This window comes from Pimephales promelas, chromosome 16, assembly GCF_988280905.1.
Source record: "Pimephales promelas chromosome 16, fPimPro1.hap1.1, whole genome shotgun sequence".
Lineage (NCBI taxonomy): Eukaryota > Metazoa > Chordata > Actinopteri > Cypriniformes > Leuciscidae > Pimephales > Pimephales promelas.
Genome location: NC_142784.1, coordinates 16,382,227 through 16,404,495, shown reverse-complemented (window position 1 = coordinate 16,404,495; position 22,269 = coordinate 16,382,227). Strand labels below are relative to the sequence as shown.

At 35.5% G+C, this 22,269-nt stretch overlaps 1 protein-coding gene across 1 annotated transcript in view; it reads right to left on the bottom strand.

Moving 5' to 3' along the window:
- dgkb (diacylglycerol kinase, beta) overlaps window positions 1-21,696 on the bottom strand; it is a 53,972-nt gene extending 32,276 nt beyond the window's left edge. Inside the window, 20 exon segments of the mRNA XM_089120799.1 lie at window positions 1,730-1,887; window positions 2,154-2,228; window positions 3,586-3,662; window positions 8,635-8,710; window positions 9,898-9,932; window positions 9,934-9,962; window positions 12,708-12,806; window positions 12,904-12,956; window positions 12,959-13,011; window positions 13,253-13,298; window positions 13,301-13,325; window positions 13,589-13,656; window positions 14,130-14,250; window positions 15,003-15,028; window positions 15,981-16,133; window positions 17,148-17,302; window positions 17,591-17,645; window positions 17,648-17,680; window positions 20,324-20,455; window positions 21,498-21,696. Of these exon segments, the coding sequence (XP_088976925.1) occupies window positions 1,730-1,887; window positions 2,154-2,228; window positions 3,586-3,662; window positions 8,635-8,710; window positions 9,898-9,932; window positions 9,934-9,962; window positions 12,708-12,806; window positions 12,904-12,956; window positions 12,959-13,011; window positions 13,253-13,298; window positions 13,301-13,325; window positions 13,589-13,656; window positions 14,130-14,250; window positions 15,003-15,028; window positions 15,981-16,133; window positions 17,148-17,302; window positions 17,591-17,645; window positions 17,648-17,680; window positions 20,324-20,429 (1,443 nt within the window). The 5' untranslated portion in view covers window positions 20,430-20,455; window positions 21,498-21,696.
- Window positions 21,697-22,269: the final 573 nt, after the last annotated feature.

The window sequence follows — 22,269 nt, the reverse complement described above, 5'->3', positions numbered from 1 at the left end:
CCATTTTGTTTAGGGTCCAATTTAGGGTCTCACTATCAGCTATTAACTATGACTTTTGCCTCAATTAACTTCTAATTGTGGCTTATTAATACAGTAGTTGGTGAGGTAATTGTTAAATTTGGGTATTGGGTAAGATTAAGGGATGTAAAATATGTTTATGTATAATAAGGCATTAATATGTGCTTTATAAGTACTAATAAACAGCCAACATCCTAGTAATATGCATTTTAATAAGCAACTAGTAAATAGTGAGAACTGGACCCTAAATTGTTACCGGAATTTGGTAACTTAAACAACTTAAAAGTTAAAGAACTTGTTCAGATGCTGGGATACCCTTTTTTGGTTTGTTTCAAATGTCTTGACTTACCCCTTTTAGCTCAAATGTTCTTGCAATATATTGTCTGGCAACAGCTGCATTTGTTGGCTGTTTAGTTCCTACAGTTCATATACATAATTACGGAAGACATTGTTTTTCATTTGCATAATCTGCTAAGTAATTATGAGCACGACTTGCTCTGTAATCTCTATTGGTTTACAGTTGTTTTCAAAAGGAATTTGTGTTTTCATGTAAAATGTGATAGGAAAAATATCACTTGATCCCACTGAGATTTGCACTTCTCTTTAATCCAAACAAACAACTAAATTTGTCAACGCATTGAAATTTTAAATTCATAATCATAGTGTAGAATATAATTGTAGCCAAATGATTACTGAGTCTATCTATCTATCTATCTATCTATCTATCTATCTATCTATCTATCTATCTATCTATCTATCTATCTATCTATCTATCTATCTATCTATCTATCTATCTATCTATCTATCTATCTATCTATCTATCCATCCATCCATCCATCCATCCATCCATCCATCCATCCATCCATCCATCCATCCATCCATCCATCCATCCATCCACCCACCCACCTATCCATCCATCCATCCATCCATCCATCCATCCATCCATCCATCCATCCATCCATCCATCCATCCATCCATCCATCCATCCACCCACCCACCTATCCATCCATCCATCCATCCATCCATCACAGACTTGTTTTATGTAAATGTGAACACTGGACAGAATATTTTATAAATCAATACTGATTTATGAAATGACATCAATGACATTGACTAACATTTGTCCAAGCATGTCTCCCTCATTACAATTTCTTCTTTTTTTTTGAGATGTGTACAAATCTAAAATAAAACAGAGCCGTCAAACCTGTAAATGTCAATTACCGTATTTCCCTTGACATTTCTGGATAATGGCTGACATGCGGTCGCCGTAATAAGCATCATTAGATTTCAGACGGCCTGAGATGCATCAACACACGACGTGTTTGATCGCCGTTCGGCAAGACGAGAACCGTGTAGCGTCTGCGGCATATTTCATTCCCAATTGGCAAGCTTTGCTCTTCACTGCAGTGATGAGAGATGGCTTTGTTAATGTAATAGATGCTCTTGGCATTTCAAAAAGCACTCAGCCCTCTTGATTATCTCATTTAGTCTTATTACTTAGGGGCCTTATTCACTTCTTCATTCATAAACTCCACTCACAGTCATCACATACTGTATCATGGTTAATAGACTAGACCAGCACACCGGTCAGACGCGTATAAAGCGAGACCCTCTCTGTTTATTGGGAGGGAAAGAGTACAAGTATGCTGATTGTTAAGGGGTCACATGGGGTCTTCACATCCTCAAATACAACTTTAATTCATTCACTCACCACATCAATAGAGAGGTAATTGTTCACGATGCTGTACGGGACTGGATTTCCTCCTTCTTCTTTGTCTAGGGCAGTGATGTCAATCTTCCACCTGTCCAACATCACTGCAGTGCTGTTCTCAATGTCCGTGAGAATCTGCAGATGTTCTCCATCGTAGTCTGAAACCCAAAGGGTCACATTACAATTTAGGGTTTGGCTCTATTGAGCACCAGCTATTTAAAGACAAGGAACTGACAAAATAGTAATATTTTGATCTAATTAGTCATTAATGTGTAAAATATCTGTGAAAATATTACAGTGATAATATATGAGAGGTTTCCCAAGAACTGATTAGCTCATCAATCCACAGTGCGAATTTATGTTTAGGGATTCCCACAAAGTTTCATTCGTGCAGCAAATTAAAATATTGAAAAGTCTTAATTACCTCCACCCCAGAGCATGCCCCTTGCAAGGTCATTTTCTGTGCTGAGAGGAAGTACATGTTCATAGTTGGTGTGTTAGTTCATGTTCATGTAAAGTATGCCAAGAAAACATCCCCCACACCATTACACCACCACCACCAGCCTGCACAGTGGGAACAAGGCATGATGGATCCATGTTCTCATTCTGTTTACGCCAAACTATACCATCTGAATATCTCAACAGAAATCGAGACTCATCAGACCAGGCAACATTTTTCCAGTCTTCAACTGTCCAATTTTGGTGAGTTCTTGTAAATTGTAGCCTCTTTGTCCTATTTGTAGTGGAGATGAGTGGTACCCGGTGGGGTCTTCTGCTGTTGTAGCCCATCCGCCTCAAGGTTGTGCGTGTTGCGGCTTCACAAATGCTTTGCTGCATACCTCGGTTGTAACGAGTGGTTATTTCAGTCAAAGTTGCTCTTCTATCAGCTTGAATCAGTCGGCCCATTCTCCTCTGACCTCTAGCATCATCAAGGCATTTTCGCCCACAGGACTGCGTTTTTCCCTTTTCACACCATTCTTTGTAAACCCTAGAAATGGTTGTGTGTGAAAAGATGAAGATTTCTTTAAAAAAAAGTGTTGCTCTCATGAACCCAATATTGTGCATCATCTCGTCTTGTGTATCGTCATACCCCTAAAAAAATGTAACTTTCCAAAAACAAAATTGTGGCCAGTTAAAATGCTGAGTGGCTAGAAACTAGCTATATACTATACACACAAACAAACGGCTACACATATACATATAAAGTACACTATCTGAACTAACTAGAGTATATATGCATACAAATGTGTGTATGTATGAATAATGGAAAAAATGGCAATGTCAAAATACTGTGGTTCTTTTCTGATACACTCCTCTGAAAGCATCCAGTCTATTACTCTGTCTTTGTTTTGATTGATAAAAAATGGAGGCAATTTTCGACAAATAAAGGACTAAATGAGGAAACGGTCATCTAAAAAAAAAAAAAAAAATCACCTGCGGAGACTATTCTTCAGATGATATAAATAATATGCCATTTGTTGAAGAAAGATAATCATCCTATTTGCCCTGAAAATACAGATACGAATGTAATAGCTTTAGTTCTGTGAAAAATAAGTCTTTGACTATTTCGACAAATATAACAAAATCACTTCTGTATAAAAGAACCTCTGAAACAACAAGAAAAGCCTTTTTAGCAGCAGATGTCATTACGTTAAGATGTTTAACTTTAGCTTGCAGTTTTTATTATATCTATAATGAAAACTTCCTGGATTTAATTTACAATATGGTAACAGTATGGAAGCCCAGATCCACATGAATCCAGTGTTTAATTGCTCTAATGACCAAAGGCCAAAACAAACAATAAGTTGAAAAATTAGTGTGTTTTGGGTTTCAATTTTCACATCATCTGAACTCACCTATTACATCAAGAATCCATCCAATGGTAGCATCTCCACCACGGGCCAAGACTGAAACATCTCGAAAGAAAATTAATATTAATCAAAAATATTTAACCACAACTTTATACTTGTACAAGTATTGTATTTGAATTAATTTTAGAATTTTTTTTCTAACAATAAAGAAAAGTAAAACTAAAAATATAATACAAAGAATAATACAAAGTACATTTTATATTTAATAAAAGTATATCTAAAAATGGAATCCCTGACTAATATTTTCACTCTGACTAATAGTCTTTTGATGTGGAAGGATGTTAAGAAATATCTAGCTATTCCAAATAAGCTGTCTCCCAAATCTCCGATCGGACTCAATCCGGATCTTCCCGCACCCATACAGAACATACTCTTCTGACCTGGAGGTTGAGAGGAGTGTTGAAGTTTGGTCATTTATTTGATAATAGTCAATTGAAGTCATTTCAGTCGTTAAGGCAGGAATTTAACCTTCCCAGTAATGATTTTTTATAAATTTCTTCAAATTACGTCACTTTTTAGTGTCACACTTAAAAGAAGGCAATATATGATTTTACGCTTTTTCTTCATTTACACTTTGTGATTACACACACACTTTGTGATTACATACACAGCTACACTGTGTGATTTTTACCCCCATCTTGCGTTGAAAATGTATATGACCATCCAGGGAATATTAGTTTCTGTTCCTCTCAATTCCGATTTCGTTTTAACTCCTACAATGGCCAATGTAGTTCAAGATTAACATGGCTTCCAGTTCGACCTCGTCCATGAGTGTTAACTCAAATGTAAACGCAAAAGGCGAAGATTGAATTAACGGGTCTGTCCCTCTTTGGCTAATGTACTTTCAAGATGGAGGGGCAACATGGCGACCGACATTAGAACCCCTCACCCGTATGTATTATCAATGGCATATTATACACTCAAGAGAATACTTTATTACTGTCACGTTACACTAAATAGAACCCAAGCGCAGACAGAAACTTTCTCAAAAACACGGTTGAAATGCCAAAGACCCACGATGGGGCAAACAAACAGAAACTATAATAACAGGCTTGACAATATAACTGGGACATTCACAGACAGATCACAGTACTCACAGAACCAACTGTTAACAAGACGAACCAGCACTGAGGAACAAACACTGAAGGTTTACATAGAACACATAATCACAAAGGTACAGGTGACACTGATGAACATCAATACTAACAAGGGAACAAGGGGTGTGGTAAGGACACATGATGACTATCACAGGTGACACTGATACAACATTAACAAGGAAACGTGGGTAAAAGACAATGCAAACACATAGCCCAAAACAACCGGCCATGTGTTTGTACACAAAACAAGAGACAAATACATGACAATTACTTGAACGAAGTAAACATACATTAATGAGCACATTTTTGAAAGAACTAAGTGTTTTTAGCTAAGAATAAACTAAAAGAGTTACACAGCGTAGCTTTAAGAAGAAGATCTATGAGTTAAATACATTGCTATCTAAAGTTTGTCTTTCAACTTTTGACTCTTTGAGGGTGATATGGGAAAAGGACTTAGGTTCGAATTTTAGAGACGATGAGTGGTTATCTGTTTGTACATGTGTTTTCAATAAAGGTGTTTCAGTTTCAAATGCAGGGCCGACACTGGTACGGTGATGTGTTTTGGGATTGTGATCAAACTAAAGGTTACAGGAAGGAGATCCAGAAAATTATTATAAGATTTCTGGACAGATGTGTGTAGTGTTGTAGTACTCGAGACCAGTCTCAAGACCACTTTTTGATGGTCTCGGTCTCGGACTCGACCACTTTTGTCTTGGACATTGAGGATTCTGGATTTTTTTTTTCAAAGATCATAACTGTGAAAATATCACTAATTTGCCAGTATATTGACCTTTTTTTTGTTAACATCCTTGCTTTTATTGTATGTAAAACATACTGATTCAAATTCAAGCAATAACGTGACTCATTGGTCATTTCTAATTATGTATTTTTGTTACCACGGCCTGTCACCCATGTATTCATGTTCATATAAAAGGTTGGAGAAAAGTGAAGACTTGTTTTACATTTTGTACTAAATGATGGAAGTCACCCAGGAGTATTGAATAAAGATGGTTTATTTTAGCTTTGAGTGTTAAATATCTCTGTTTTTATGGAAATGTGGATCTTTTAGATCAATCTGAGATTTCCGATCAATCTCTTTTGATCATGTTTCACATTTTATTGTGTCATGTAGTGTGGGGTGCTGGTCTTGGTCTTGACTCGGTCTCGCCCTCCCTTGGTCATGGTCTTGGCCCCTTAAAGTATTGGTCTTGTCTTGTTCTCGATACACTCTGGTCTTGGTCTCAGGTTAGGTGATCTTACAACACTAGATGTTTGCATTGTCTCTAAATGTATATCTTCTGAACTGTAAAACTGGTCTGTGCCTTGATGATTTTTGTTTATATTTAGAAAGAAAATGTATATTACTACTATGGTCATCTCCTCAGATACCCTCAGTCAATATGTGGACGAGTTAAGCCGCTACTCTTCCACCGCTGGAGAAACTTACTTTTTTTTTGGTCTATATAATGTCTTTTTTTTAATTGTTTTTTAATACAAAATATTTTAAATTTTTTTTAGATATTTATTTTAAACATTTTTGATATTTAAATATTTTGTATTGTTTTTAAATCAGATACGCCCTGTTGTATCATAACTATTATTTCTATTTTTGTTTCATTTTATGTATATCCAAAGATTGTAAGGTAATATTTGGCTGTATGAGCTGTCATGAGATCCCAGTACCACTGTTGTGTTATTGTAAAAAAAAAAAAAAAAAAAAGTAAAAAAATAAAAGTATACATTATACATATACTAATTTTTCCACCATCTTTATTAACAAATGCAATGCAAATGCAAATCCATCTTTTGGAAAGCAAAGCCTGTTCGGAAGCTAATCAGATCTACCAAGACAATGTTCATTACCACGTCTTCCGTTCCTTCACAATAATAAAGCTGTAACCGCATGAAGGGACCTTACATGGTAGAGTGGCGTGCAATACAAGACTCTCAATTACTTTACTTATTAGGACATGCAGGCTTGGCAAATCATATTAGACAGCAAAAACAGACGACCAATCGCATGGAAAAAGCAACTTTGAGGATGTTTGAGTATGAAGAAACAAACACTCAGTTTGCTCTAATTGTGTTAGCCAGGCCTGTAATTGACAGTTACACCTGACAGTCACCTTGACAAAACAATGTCACATTCTCATCACGTGACTACACCAAGTGCATGTGTTATTTCAACAGATGTGACTGTCAATGCATAAAGTCAAAATCTATCTTTTCCACCAGTACAGAAACGTCAATACATAGCCTACACTTGACCTAGTCAGTAGGACTTCAAACACCATAATCAATTTCAAGTTCAAAAGCAAATTGCCTGACAAGGTCACTAAATGGTTTCTGGAAAGGATTGCTCAGTGGGGTGCATTTATAAAATCTGAAAAACCTGGCTAAAATGAATCAAAGGCTAAAAAAAAGGGGACAGAAATCAGCGTTTTCAAAATATCCTACACAATTTTTTTTAAAACCGTGAATCATTTGATTTGTACCACTGATATAAGATGCTAGAAATCAAGTTTTATTGAGAATTAGTACAATAGCAAAGATTTTTAATGTTTTTACAATAAGGTAATATTTGTTAACATTAGTTAATGTATTAACTAACATGAACTAACAATGAGAAATACATTTGTTACAATATTTATAAATGTATGCTCACCAGGGCTGCATTTACAGTATTTTTGTGAAAACCTTTATACAAAAAAAAAAAAAAACAGGATTCTTTGATGAACCGAAACAGCATTTGCAATAGAAATCTTTTGTAACATTATAAATGTCTTTACTGTCAGTGCAATGCATTCTTGTACAAAATAAATACATTTGCTTGTCACACTTTAGATTAGGGTCCCATTCTCACAATTAACTATGACTTTTGCCTCAAAGTCCTAATTATGCTCATATATTATGGTTGCCCTGTTTCTGCTAAATATAGTGTAATTTCACCTGTGCCATTAATATGTTAATAAGCAGCTTAAAAAAACACAGATGTCAGGGCATGTCAGAACATCTCAAGGACCCCAAATACACCTTGCTCCTCAAGAGGGTCAATAAGCATCTACGTAGTTAATAGTGAGAATTGGACCCTAAACTGAAGTGTGACCTTTTTCTTTATTTGCATATCAGAAATATCAAAATAAAATTATAAAATAATTATACAAAATATAGAAATATAAAATTAGTAGTATGACTTTTCCCTGCCAAAAAATATTTCAAGAATCATATACAGAACCAAATCACTCATTAAATCAAATCAAATTTCTTTGTAACTCATAATCAATTGTTCTGAATTCACACAAATTAATCGAAAACCTACAGTACGAACAGTGAATGAAATCGATTTTCTGTCTACCGAAATATTCACCCCTAGTTAATTTACATGGCAACACCCCACAATAACATTTCCACTTTCTTTATTGCTCTTTAAAATTTCATTTCCAAAATATAGTATCATTGAATATTGTCACAGCCCTCACGGCTGTGCACTTAACTCAAAAGTGACCACATCGCTGGCATACTAATAACAAATTCAGTCAGTGATCACAGAGTCCCACGGTAGCATGCATTTGATTGACACCACCGATGGTATGCGTGATCACACGAGGCCCTGAGAGCGGCAACACACTAACACTAACATGAATCTATTATGACCAGCTGACTGTCAGCACTGGACACTTCCACAGCCCGGCTTTGTTCTCTGCAGTGTTTGTGATGGTGGATCTAACCCTTTAATAATGTCTACATTTGCAACTAAGACACAGACAGAGATTGTCATGCATGAATTAGTGCACATTACCATCAAGCAGTGTCTGCATATACAATATACTGTTAACGTCTGGTTGTCGTAACTCTTATGTAGGATCATAAACTGAGAATGTCCTAGACAGGAGTGAGCATTACGCTTCTGTTAGAATGCTAAGATGTTGCCACTCACCCAGGCATGGGGCCGTTCTTGGCCAGGTTGTAGACTTGACGAGGGTTCAGCAGGTACTGGAACATTCGGAAGATCCCAGATAGGACAGAAGTTATAAACAAATCAATGACTAGGAAAAAATACATTAAATATCGATAAAATCACTTCCATCACCATGAAATCAAAATGGACAATTCTTTTTTTATTATTCTTTTTTTTTTGTTGTTATATTGGCGTATTTATTATAAATGTTTTTAATTTAATTATAATTTTTTTAACTCATGTGCCCTCATAATCTTAAATCAAAATAACTCCCCTCCCTCTTGCGATGACATGTCTTCTCTCTGATGACATGTGTACTACTGACAACCTGTCACTCACATGAGATCGAACAATAGCAAACCACAACCGTCCAACCATCCAATTAATTCCCGATGGACAAAATAATGTCCCACCCTACATTTTTTCTTGTTTGAGAAGCTGTTTCACTCAGATTTACATTCCAATAGGGGAGAAAAGACTATCGCAACTTACATTTTGTGCCGACTTTAAAGGGATGGTTCACTTTGAAATTCATTTGTTTCCGCAGTATTTTCAATTTTGATATTTTTAGGTCAAACCGTTCTTGTGTGTCAGTCATATAATGCAGGTCTATGGTCACCACCTCAAAGAGCATGCACAGAGAAGTCCAAATTAAACATGATTTAATGACTTGTAAATGTAAGTACACATTGATGGCCCAAGACACGAAACGAGCGGTTTGTGTGAGAAAACAAACAGTATTTATATCAATTTTACCTCATGTAACCACAGCCACGTCCAAGTGATCTGAGGGCGCGGGCGCTTTTTGGCTGTGGTTACAAGAGGTAAAAGCGATATAAATACTGTCCGTTTTCTCACACAAACCGCTTGTTTCGTGTCTTAGGCCATTTTGTCACCACCTAATAAGTATTAGACATCATTAGATCTCATTCAATGTGGTCCATCAAGAGGAAATGAGATTTTATCTGGATCTTTAGGATGCCAAAAATGGGTTGTGAATTGGAACTGATTTGATTAGATCATTAGATCCTCATTTAAGTTGCCAGAAATAGAATTGAAACTCAAACAAGTTCCATCAACAAATTGATGGAAATCAGAAAATCCATCATGCTCATTTGACAGAGGCTCCAAATTGACTCTATTGTCTAAATTAGAACAGTAAATTACAATTAGACAGTTGAAATGCTATATGAAAATACTGAGGCGTCAATTTCTTAAATGTATCTTTCACAGCTCTCACCTGTCACCCTTGTCTGCCTCCACTTTTAGGGTTGACATAGTGGATGAATTCCTTGTGATGACGTAATCTACAGAATAAATTGATGAAAAGAATTATTGCATATCCTAATTTAGATTTTAAGTGGATTTAGCTTTTAAATCAGTTGTTGTCAATACCATGTGCACCATTATCAACATCAATTAGAAACATGTCTTATCTACAAAACGTTTGCTTAACAAATCTCGCCAAATATCTCTCATTCAGCATTAAACCTGCAATTTTTAGTGAGCAATTTTATATTTCTCTCTCTTTTTTTCTTAATTATAAAAAGAGGCCTACTACATAAAGTATAACATAAATGTTGTTGAGCTCAGAATAATTATTTATTTATTTATTTTTTTTACAAAAAGTCTTAACATGTCCCAGCCGTGAAAACCCACGTCATAAGATGCATCTAGCAAACCTCAGTAATCAGCTCCATATTTAGTCATTAATGACAGTCTTTGACCATGAGTCACTTTTCTGCACGGATCGCATGATGATTGTGGGGTTTTGGAGCGGAACGCACAAACTAATCCAGAGAGTGTGAGTCGTCTTCCGGTGGACAGTGACTCAGATGAAGCGCTTAAAACAGACCCCATCGAAACAATCCCAGCAGGCCCAGGTGAATTAATGAGCCGCCCGTCCGGCGACGAGTGATCCATTACTTCCTCTAATTATAAATAATAATCCTGATTATTACACTGGTTAGCCGCCGCCAGCCAAGATGGATGGCCCAGGACATGATTCGTCTTTTTTGTTCTGTCATTACTATGCTCAGACAGCGGCTAAGTCACAGTGGGTCACTGTTGTCTCAACCAAGTTAAGATCTAAGAATGCAAACTAGCTTGCACAAAGTGGGATTTTGAGATATAATTGTCATTTTGGCTGAAACTTAAATAATAGTTAATGATTCTTCACTAGGAAGTTCATCATTAACATTATGGGTCACCCTTTATATTAAGTGTCTACAACTACAGTACTGAGTATTTACAGTATGTTAAAAAAAAGTATTGTTAGGTATAATGTACTCAGTGTTCGTATGGGTAAGTTTAAGGGTAAGGAAATGAATTACAGCAGGTAAAGGTCAATTCATGCAGGTATATTATTTTTATAAAAGTACAATGAAAAACATACATAAGTGCACAGTGATTCAAATATTAGTACATACTTAAAGGGATAGTTCACTTTGAAATTAATTTTTGATATGTTTTAGCTTACCTCAAGGGCATCCAAGATGTAGGTGTCTTTGTTTCCACAGTAGTTTCAATTTTGATATTTTTAGGTCAAACCGTTCTTGTCTGTCAGTCATATAATGCAGGTCTATGGTCACCACCTCAAAGAGCATGCACAGAGAAGTCAAATTAAACATGATTTAATGACTCGTAAATGTAAGTACACATTGATGGCCTAAGACACGAAACGAGCGGTTTGTGTGAGAAAACGAACAGTATTTATATCGTTTTTACCTCTTGTAACCACAGCCACGTCCAAGAGGTCTGAGGGTGCCGGCATTTACAAGTGGTTACTTACAAGAGGTAAAAACGATATAAATACTGTTTGTTTTCTCACACAAACCGCTCGTTTCGTGTCTTTGGCCATCAATGTGTACTTACATTTACGAGTCATTAAATCATGTTTAATTTGGACTTCTCTGTGCTTGCTCTTTGAGGTGGTGACCATAGACCTGCATTATATGACTGACAGACAAGAACGGTTTGACCTAAAAATATCAAAATTGAAACTACTGTGGAAACAAAGACACCTACATATTGGATGCCCTTGAGGTAAGCTACAACATACCAAAAATTAATTTCAAAGTGAACTATCCCTTTAAAGACACCTAATATAAAGTGGGTCCACCCTTTTTTATTTGTATGCATTTATCTTAGTTTCATTAGGGATGAATAATGCACAATATGTCACATATCTGTGGCATATCAGTTATCAAATTATTTTTTCAAATGTACTTGATATGTAATAAATGTATTTGTTTACCAATCTCAAAATGAATATCCATTCTGGGAAAACACCATATATTGTGTATTATAATGTTTTGATGCATAAATTCAACGAATGATTTTAGTTGTTACCTGTTTAACCGTTTATTTATTTAGAGAAAACAGCAAACTATCTGAATATACGCAATTTATCCAGTAGGATGTCATCCATATCATATAATTAATAATACATAAAAAATACAAAAAATAAAATATTTGTATATAAGCGCATCCTTAGTTAACATGTCCTTTTTAAGTGCCTTTTTGTCTTCACTTTAACCCTTAGGGGTCTAAGCTGTTTTCTGGGTCCTGGAGGTGTTCTGACATGCTCTGACATGTGTGCTTTTTTCTGTTCCTTGTGACATTTTCATAGCAAAAGTATTATTACACTGTATTCAGCACAAACTCAGCTACAATAATATGTCAGCAGCATGTATGTAACATTTTGTAGTTTTTAGATAATGACGTTTACGCGTGGTTTGTGAAAAAACAAAAAACAATTGTCCATGAAATAAGGTCATAAAACCCATACAGATTATTTATTCACAAGACTTTTGAAAATTGTATCACATAGCCTCAATAATGTCCCTAATTAATATGAGATCTTATAAGATGCATGCATAATAATTATAAAACAAATAGCTAAATAAAAAGTTTTAGATGGATGTTACCTCAGGACAACATTAGGGAAGCACAGTTTAACTTCAGTTTTGTTTGATATAATCTGCAGGAAATGGACACCCTGCTTTTAGTAACATCCCACTCTACAATACGTGTGAAAGTGTGTCATTCACCTGTAGCCCCTGTCCATCAACAGATACAGAATTGGTCCTTTGTGTTTCCCCTCGGCCTCCTGATTGGCTGGAGTCTTTTCTCACAGTAGACGGTCTCTCCTGCAGTTAAAGGTCACATGTAAAGGTCTAAAAGGGCTAAGCTTTCTATAACCATTGATTCCAAAAATAACACAGGAAAAGAAATATGAGATATTACCAGTATAACAGGACATATAGTGTATGGACAAAGAATGTGATCTCTCAGAGCGAGGTCCGCAGTCTGGGTTTGACGTGTGAAGCACACTTGTGTAGGAGGAGAACATACCTTTAACACACATCAGACTATTCAACAGTATTATTTTACGTTCAGACTTATGTTACCGAACAGGCCAACATGTTGAATTGATCAAATAAGTATGTCTACTACTATTATTAAATTGTGTGCAAGTTTCACAAAAATAACTTTAATAATTGGGTAACATGCCTTTAAACATGCCCCAAACATAAAAACTGTGATAATTATTTGTAATGAGAAAGAAAGTGATAAACTTACTTCAATCTAGCACCAGACACAATGAAGGCCCGTAAGACCCTGGTAACAGTTGATGGCTTTCCCTCAACCCAGAAATGATGGATAACCTATTCAAGAAAACATTCTGTTATAAACACAGAATAAAGAAAACAAGGAAAGAAAATACAGAGAAAGGAGTATGTGTTTTGATTAAGACTCATCATTGGTGTATTTGGGTCTCTTTTTAAACCAGGTTAATCATGTAATTAGCAATGCTTAGAGAGAGAATTTCTTTCTAATTTCATTAGCTGAAAAGAAGCCCTTGGTCTAAGCTCCGTGGAACATTGCTGATCCAAGCGTGCCGTTTTTTAAACACTACAATTCGACGCACCTCTGTGTTTTTCTTGGATTTGACGTATGTTTTGATGCAGAGCCACACGTGAACGGTGTACTTGCAGACTATAAACCAGACAGACAGAAAATTAATTCACAAAGTAATGTAGAAATGTTTGGATGATTTGTTACTGGTTCCTAATCTATCAATTTCTATAATTTGAAATATTTGAGTGTGTATTTTAATTATATTTGAATTGCTTATTTAATATCAAACATATTTTTATAGTTAATTTTGAATATATTATTTATTTAAATAAGATCTACTTCACAGAAGCACGAAAATATTTATTTTTTTAAATAATAGAAATTAAAAATATACATATAGTAAATTTAATATTATCATCTCACAACATCTTCAAATCTTTCATTGCATTGTTTAAAGATGAGATATTAAATATGCCAACTTATTTATATTTCAAATGAAAGTAATAACATGATTGTTTACTTGTATTTGTCAATTTGTACTCATCAAATACTGTAAGGCAAAAAAGAACAGAATCATCAAGTGATCAATGTAATAAATGTTGTGAACTAACAGGAACAGCACATGCCTTGCTTTCCCAATCCAATCAACATATTCAGACACAGGTTACAATATGCAGGTTTACTGAAGTCCTTCAGTCTCTACACATGCTGCACGTCACCCTTTACTTTCTGCTAGAGAGAGAGAGAATGAGAAAGACAAAGATGACAGTGAGAGAATGAGAATAAGACATCAACGAGGACTTGACAATGACAATACAACTGTAATGAAAAACATTCACATGAAGGCGATTCTGGAATCCTACTGGGATATGTCTTGAAAAGTGTCAAATATGCATCGTTAACAATTTGGAGGTCTTGCCAAATATCAGACACCAGACCACTAATGCATCTGTCAAAGCATTTAAAATGAGTGGAGGACTCCATCTAGTGGGTAAGGAGAGTGGAACATCAATTTATCAACTGATGAATCTGTTTTTCTGGCTTCTGGCTGGATGGTGGGTAGTTGGACAAATACTGTATGAACTGGTAATCAGCGTTAAACCACTAGATGGAGTATTCAGAGGTTTAAAAGACACTTAATATCCAATAATACTGCATTATTGATCTGACTGCACTGATACTGTTGGATGAGAATAAAACTTGAACTGAATTGAGAAGCTCAAATCGACTGCTTCATAATTGACAATTTTTGCAACATCAAAACGAGCTGAATTGAATCAACACTGACTCGAGCTGAACACTGACACTATTGTCTTCTATATAATTAAGCTTTTATTTAAAGAAATTTGCATCATTGATTGTTATTTTCCTGTTTATCACTGTGAAGCTGCTTTGAAACAATCTCTATTGTATAAAGTGCTGTATTAAGAGGGATTGACTTAAAACGGTAATAAACTGGAGGCACTGCTGGAAAGAGGACTCACCTTACTGTCTAAAAACCTGTTCCCATCTGAAACAAAGAGAGACTGAGAGAGGTTGAAAGAGAAAATACTGCAGTTTACATACAAGGATAATTTATGCATCTGATAGTGATAGGAGCCCTGTTTAGCAAATTCTCTATCCTTCAAAATAGGATAAAAAGGATATCTATGAAATGAACCTCACTGAAATCTAAGCTTTTCTAAGAGGCATCATAAAGTGGGTGTTGCCATAGCAACCAGCAGCTCAGCCAATAGCAAAATCTCTCAAGAAGTCGATTTAATCAGGTTTAGCAAAATTTAAACAAGACTAGCACGTCACAGACGTCCTTTGTGCAAGCCGATTGTTCTTTCTTTCATAATGACTCAGAGGTGCTATCAGCCAGAGGTTATTCGAATCTGAGCATTTCAGCAGTTTGAAATGTCTGTCTGTCCATAGCAACAGGTCTCTGAGCTAGCAGCCTAGAAATACAAATTACAAAAGCTGCCAATAGATGGCAGCACAGCCTCATGTTTTCTGCAATTACAGAACCAAATGGAAACCCAACACAATATAAAGAGTTTGTTCCACATCACAAAGAACTTGCAGGTGTTTAAATAATGGAATAGTTATAGTAGGTGATCCGGTTACACTTTATTTTGATAGTCACTTTAGACGTTCTACTAATTATAAGTAACTTTTCAACTACATGTCAACTAACTCTCATTAGAGTATTAGTATATTATAATAGGCTGTCTGTAGACTGTTAGGTTATGGTTAGGTGTTAGGCTTTGGGTTAGGAGAATAAGTTTACTTGTAGTCGCCAAGATACTTATAGTCAGGTGAATGTCTGTTGGGGGACCAACAAAATGATAGTGATATTTCAAAGCAGATATTAAGCTGACAGTCTACTAATACTCTAATGACAGTTAGTTGACATGTAGTTGAAAAGTTACTTATAGTGAGTAGAATGTCTAAAGTGGACTATCGAAATAAAGTGTTACCGGTGATCCTACATTCAAGTTTGCCTTCTGGTCGTCCACCCTCCAGGAGAGAGAACTAGCAAATCATATCCTTAAGCTGGATTGTGCCGAGAGGTTCGAACAAGGCTGTCACCTTTGGCAGAGTGCAGCTTTAGACCTTAAAGCACAATTTGAGTATGTTTAAAGCGCACTACAGTATGTATTTGCTATGTTTAGGCAAGAACTGAAACTAGAAATCACTGGAATCTCCATTTTTGGTGTTGTCCTGGAATTGTTGTCCTGGAATATTAGATGTTGTTCTGGAATATTGTTGCAGCTCTATTGCAAAGTTATTAAAACTGAATAAAAGAAATAAACGAAATATAGCTGCTTTGTGCAAATGTGGCCAACATTATCGGTTCTTACACTACCAGGTCAGTGAGATTTTTTACATTTTTAATTTGATCAAAAATACAGTAAAACAAAAACATTGTTAAATATTATTACAATGTAAAATTTAAATTTCCATTTTAATATATTATATAATATAATCATTTATTCCTGTGATCAAAGCTGTATTTTCAGCATCATTACTCCAGTCTTCAGTGTCACATGATCCTTCAGAAATCATTCTAATATGATGATTTGATGCTCAAACAATCATAATCAATGATGAAAACAGCTGTGCTGCTTAATGGAAAAGTTCAAAAGAACAGCACTTATTTGACACAGAAATGTTTTGTAACGATACAAATGTCTTTACAGTCACTTCCGATCATTTTTTTTTTTTTTTAATGAAATTATCTTTTATTTTTTTTTTGGTAAGGCAAATTTCCATCACATACATTAATTACAACTTTAGACGTTCCAGTACATAGGTAGGGATGGATGCAGTTTAGACGAGTTTGTCCATTTCGCCCTTCTGAGATTTTAATTTCTGATCCATTTAATGCATTTTGTACACTGTTTTAACTCATCAAAATAAATGATGCATTTTTTTTTTAAATAAGTTTTACAAGATTATTTTCATTTTTAAGTCAGTTTAATTTTGATTGCAATTAAATTTAAGGCAGGAACTTTTTTTTTTTTACAGTGTAGTAGCTTATTAATAGATTTTTGATTAGATATTACAGTGTATTAAATTTGTAGTTTTTCTCAAATAGTTTTGCATAAGGTTTGTACAGCCTGTGTGATTGGGAAGACCCAAATTACCTATGATCCTCTGCTTGTCCATCACGGAGAGGCTTGGCTTGGGGTCTTTGTTGCAGAAACCGAGGAAGAGATGCTGAGAGAACTCCACAGCAAGTTCATTCTCCAGAAAGAGCTTGAAACCCTCAAAGTCAATTTCCTGCTGAAGGTGAATACTCGGTTAATACTTCATACTAACATAATAACTGCATTATCAGGCTGTAAAACTATAAAAAGACAAATTACCTTGAAGATTTCTGGCTTCTACGCAGAATAAAATGACAAGTAAGAGGCATCTTCAGTAAATGGATGGTAAGCAATTATGGAAAGACAATTGTTTCATTACCCAATAAAAACATCATATAGTTTAATGGTTCTAAAATCTGTTGAAATTAGATCATCATCATAACATTCGGTCGAGTACAGCATTCTTAGCATGAATACTGCGATATAATGTGCTTCACAAGAGTTGCAAGAGCTCTTCTGGATTATACTTGGCCAGAATCCCATCTCCATGAACTCCTGGAGAACATCTCTTAGTTTCTTCGTTGTGTCTGTAACAAAGGAGTAAAATAAGAGGAAGATAACAGTTAAGACAGTGATAGGAAATTTAGCTCAAGACATTTAAGGGTCAATGATGTGTTGACGTAGTGCTAAATTATACCCCCAAAAAAACTTTGAAGGAAGATCTTTTGGCATTTTTTGGATATGGCAAGGTTACACTCCCATTCAAACGTTTGGGATCAATACAATTTTTTTTTTTTTTTTGATGCTTCCCTTCCATTTATTTGATGATAAAATACAGTAAAACTATTATATAAATATATTAATGTATTAATAATCGTTTTATATTTTAAAATGTAATTTATTCTTGTAATGGTAAAGCTGTTTTTCCAGCATCATTGCATCATCATAAACAGCATTTTTCCAGTGTGAACTATGAAAATCAATCAATCAATCCAAAACTAATTTGTATTGCCAAACATGCGTAGTTTAGCCGATACGCTATAATAAATAAGCTGTTTTCCCCCAAAAAATGTATTCAGATTAGTGAAACCTCTCCTCCATTGACATCCATTAAAATAAACGGCCTCTGGTCTCCTTCCCTGCATTACTAACGCTTTCTCCTACATCTTGGATGGCATTAGGGTGAGAAAATTATCAGGAAATTTTCATTTTGAGGTGAACTAATCCTTTATTAGGCATTTCAGGGAGTTCAGAAACAGTGTTTACTGATATAAAGACAAATGTAGTGGACCTTGTAACTTTTCAGACCCTTTGCTCAAACAGCAACATTACACAATAAAGAAATTTGAAAGTGTAAAAAAGCATAACTTTGAGGAGATCATCTTTATCATTGAGTCTGATGATGGTAGAGCTCACAACTATCAAACCTGGCCGACATTCATTCAGCTGCAGAGAGATGTACAGTATCTCTTCAATAATGGCCCATATTGTCGTAGTGAATGCTATAGCCAATCACAGTGAGAGAAGCCCAGGCCTGGCACAGGAAACAGCGGGCTCAGGGGGCATCAATTATTTAGATTACTCAATTAAATGCAGAAGATCTCTGTTCTCTGCATATGTAATGAAGGATCTTTTCCTTGACAGTGAATTTGTTATGTGAATGCAAAATGACGGTTTTGGCGACTGTATATTGATCTTTATGTGGTCGTTTATGTGGTGTGCAATAGATCCTTTATTATCGTTATGTCAAGCAGATTCCTGCTATTAAAACTGTTCAAAAATAGTTTTATCTCTTTATCTTAATGGTAAATATAATACATAATGGGTTGACAGCAAACACAGAGATTTACTAACCGTTTCCTCCAAAAAGAGATTATAGATGACACTTCGGTCAGACTGACTCCCTCCACAGCATTAGCACTCAAAGGAATCAATGTTCATCATAGATGATTATATATTTAGAGGAATTAACAACTGTCTGTCAGAATTTTCTCTCCCATAATAGTCTGGTGCCGACTAGATTAGACTGAAGACTTAACCTTAAGCTCCAGACAGGAAATGACATTTCCTTAAGTGACACATGCACAAATGGTGTTAAATGGTTCGATTTTTATTCCTGTGAACTGGCAGCCTGTCATAGTCCCTGCAAGGATATTTAGATGATTTGGAGTATTTTTGGAGATACTGGAGAATAAACCGTCAATGATGAATTGAATTTAAACTACACTGCATAAAAACATTTTTCTTATTTTTCAGTATAAATATCTAAACATTCTTAAACAAAATACATTTTCTTGAAAAGAAAAATTACTTAAGATATTAATCTGCCATTAAACATCAAAAAAACAAACAATTTATAAAACAAAAGAGAAACCAAAATTATTTTCCAGACTATATTGGCTGATATTATTTCTTGTTTGAAGTATAAACTCGCTTAATTTGAATTATTTTTTCATTATAAAAGACTAAATATCTTGAGTAAATGTCTCATCAAGTAAATGTCTCTTGATTAAAGCTTTGTCGCCATCTCTGTTCGAAATCTGCAATTACATTTGCAGAATTGTCAACTTTACGTGAGTTGTGCCTCGGCACGGCACAGCGTGGATGAACACAATGTTTGAGGAGACTGTGAGGCTGTCAGTCGGCACGTGGTGTGGATACTGGCATTCAGAATCACAGATTATACTTTCTGGAAGTATGACCAACATAAGAATTTCACCGGAAAATGTCTACATAATAACAACTAGAAACATCCACTTTTGTTCTAACTGAAAAAAAGGTTAACAACGTCAGCATTGCGAGACTACATTTAATGCACGATGTCCGATATTTATCCTTTTTTTCACATGGGCCGTGAATCTCCCGCGGAAATCCACCAGTACCACTGGAGTTAAAACGATTATTACAACCTTATTGTTTTGAATCGAGCTAAGGCAAGCAGATAGTTTTGAACACTGGCTGGTTATGTACTTGCTCAAAAAACTTTTTGGGATCATTTTAACCCAAAAAAAAGTTACAGACAGGAGCTTTAAATAACTTTTTTTTAAAATGTATGAAAACATTTTAAAAACTTTAAAAAAAAAATTCAAATTTGCCCATTTTAAAAAACATAAATATAACAAATGTTTAATTGAAGTTAACATAACTGAGTTGAACTGTAAATGATGCATTGATAAACAAACTAAACTGGTTTAAACTAACCAACTGAAGAATAACAAAAAAGGCTTTACATTGTGCACAGTCTTGAAGAAGAGAGAATTCGTCCGGGCTCAAGGTGACGAACTTTTCTTCGTTAGACAGACATGCTGCCCGGTGTTCCTCTGCCTCGGTATACATTCCAGAATAAAATCCACCAGCTCAGCCTCGGAGGAAAGAATGAGAAAACTGTCAGTCATCCGCTTTTGACAATGCGTAAAAATGAAACCATATTACCAACGCAATCTCATCCTAGGGCATCATATAAAGAGGCTTTTGACAATGCGTATACATCCAACGCACAAGACACCCTTTAGCGTCAATATGAGTCGCAGATATGGGCCAGAAGGCGCCTCCTAGTGGTCTAACCCTAAACCCACCCCAGACCTAAACCTACCCATAACTGAACAAAGCTCTGAGTGTTATATTGACGCTAAAGGGTGCATGTGCGTTGGATGTATACGCATTGTCAAAATTATAATATCATCTTATAAGCAATACCGATAAATCACACATCAGTTTCTAAATGCATTAAGCTACTATTTTCATAACAAATATTATAGTTTTAGAAATCACATGTGCCCTAAAATAATCAGTATTACCTGTTATTATTATGGTTTTGCAACAAGAACACACATTTAAGTACAAAAGGCCTACTGTGTTCAGAATATTTATACGTTCAGAAACAAAAAGAAGTTTAAATAAAATGAGATCACGCACTCATCCATTCCTGAAGCATTCCTCAAACTGAAGGAAAACTCTGTAACTCAATTCTTCCTGTGTAACTTCCTGTGACAAGAGCAGGAAGTGCCTGGAGCAAGTGTCTTTTTCTGAAAGATAGTCTTTATTTATGAATAAAAGTGCCTGTCATGTCAAGAAACCAAAACAAACTCTTCTCAGCATTACCTCTGGGTATGAAAAATGCATAATGTTGGCCTCGTCTTGACCTTAATGGTTGAAATGCATTATACCCACAAGCCAGGCTCACAAAAGTGACAAATTACAATAGCATTAAATGATCACAAGTATAAAAAACATTACATACAATAATGCATATTCAATCCTGCACCATTAGTCATATCAACAACCCTGGAATAAAAAAGCAATGAAAATACAGCCAAGAGCTCAATCATGATGTCACTGGTAACAGATGGAACATGATTCCCTCTTTCCCACAAACACAAGTGCTCAGTTCGGAGTTGCACTCACCTGATGCTTCTCAGAATCCAGCAGGCATGTTATATCGGTCTGCGAGAATCACGGTGTCCGTGTCTATGGGAAAATGAGCATGAGAGAGGAACGCTGGAGCGAGGGAGAGCGATCTCCTCATCTGCAACAATTAGTTCTCATGCCTCTGTTCGCATCACACACTCCCTCTCCCCTCCTCTTTCCCCCCTTGATCTTTCCATCTTGCCATTTAGCAGGCAGTGGATCTAGGATGAGATATTGGAAGGAAATGCAGCCTTATATGTGTACTTTTACTGGTGATACAGTTGAGAACCAGACTCTCATCCAAAGGACCCCCTTCTATGAAAACGCTGAATAATATTGTATATTAACCTCAACTTCAGTTAACATCAGCAAACATTAAATGACACTAGTAGTGTTGTTGACCTATTGCAGTTTAAGTAATAACATGCTTAGGGTCATGTTTTGGGTTTGCTGTGCGACTATAACAGAAATGGATTCGCATTTGTTTAATGATGACTCTAGAGATGCAATGTAATTAACCAAATATTATATAATTTAGTAATTTAATTCCATTTAAGCTTTTATCAGACTCCATTTTATCACAACCTCGAATTTAGGTAAGATTGCCAATTGGTAATTGGTCAATTAAAGGATTATTAGGAACACCATACCAATACTGTTTGACCCCCTTTCGCCTTCAGAACTGCCTTAATTCTACATGGCATTGATTCAACAAGGTCCTGAAAGCGCTCAGGTAGGCCGTGGCATTTAAACGATGCCCAATTGGCAC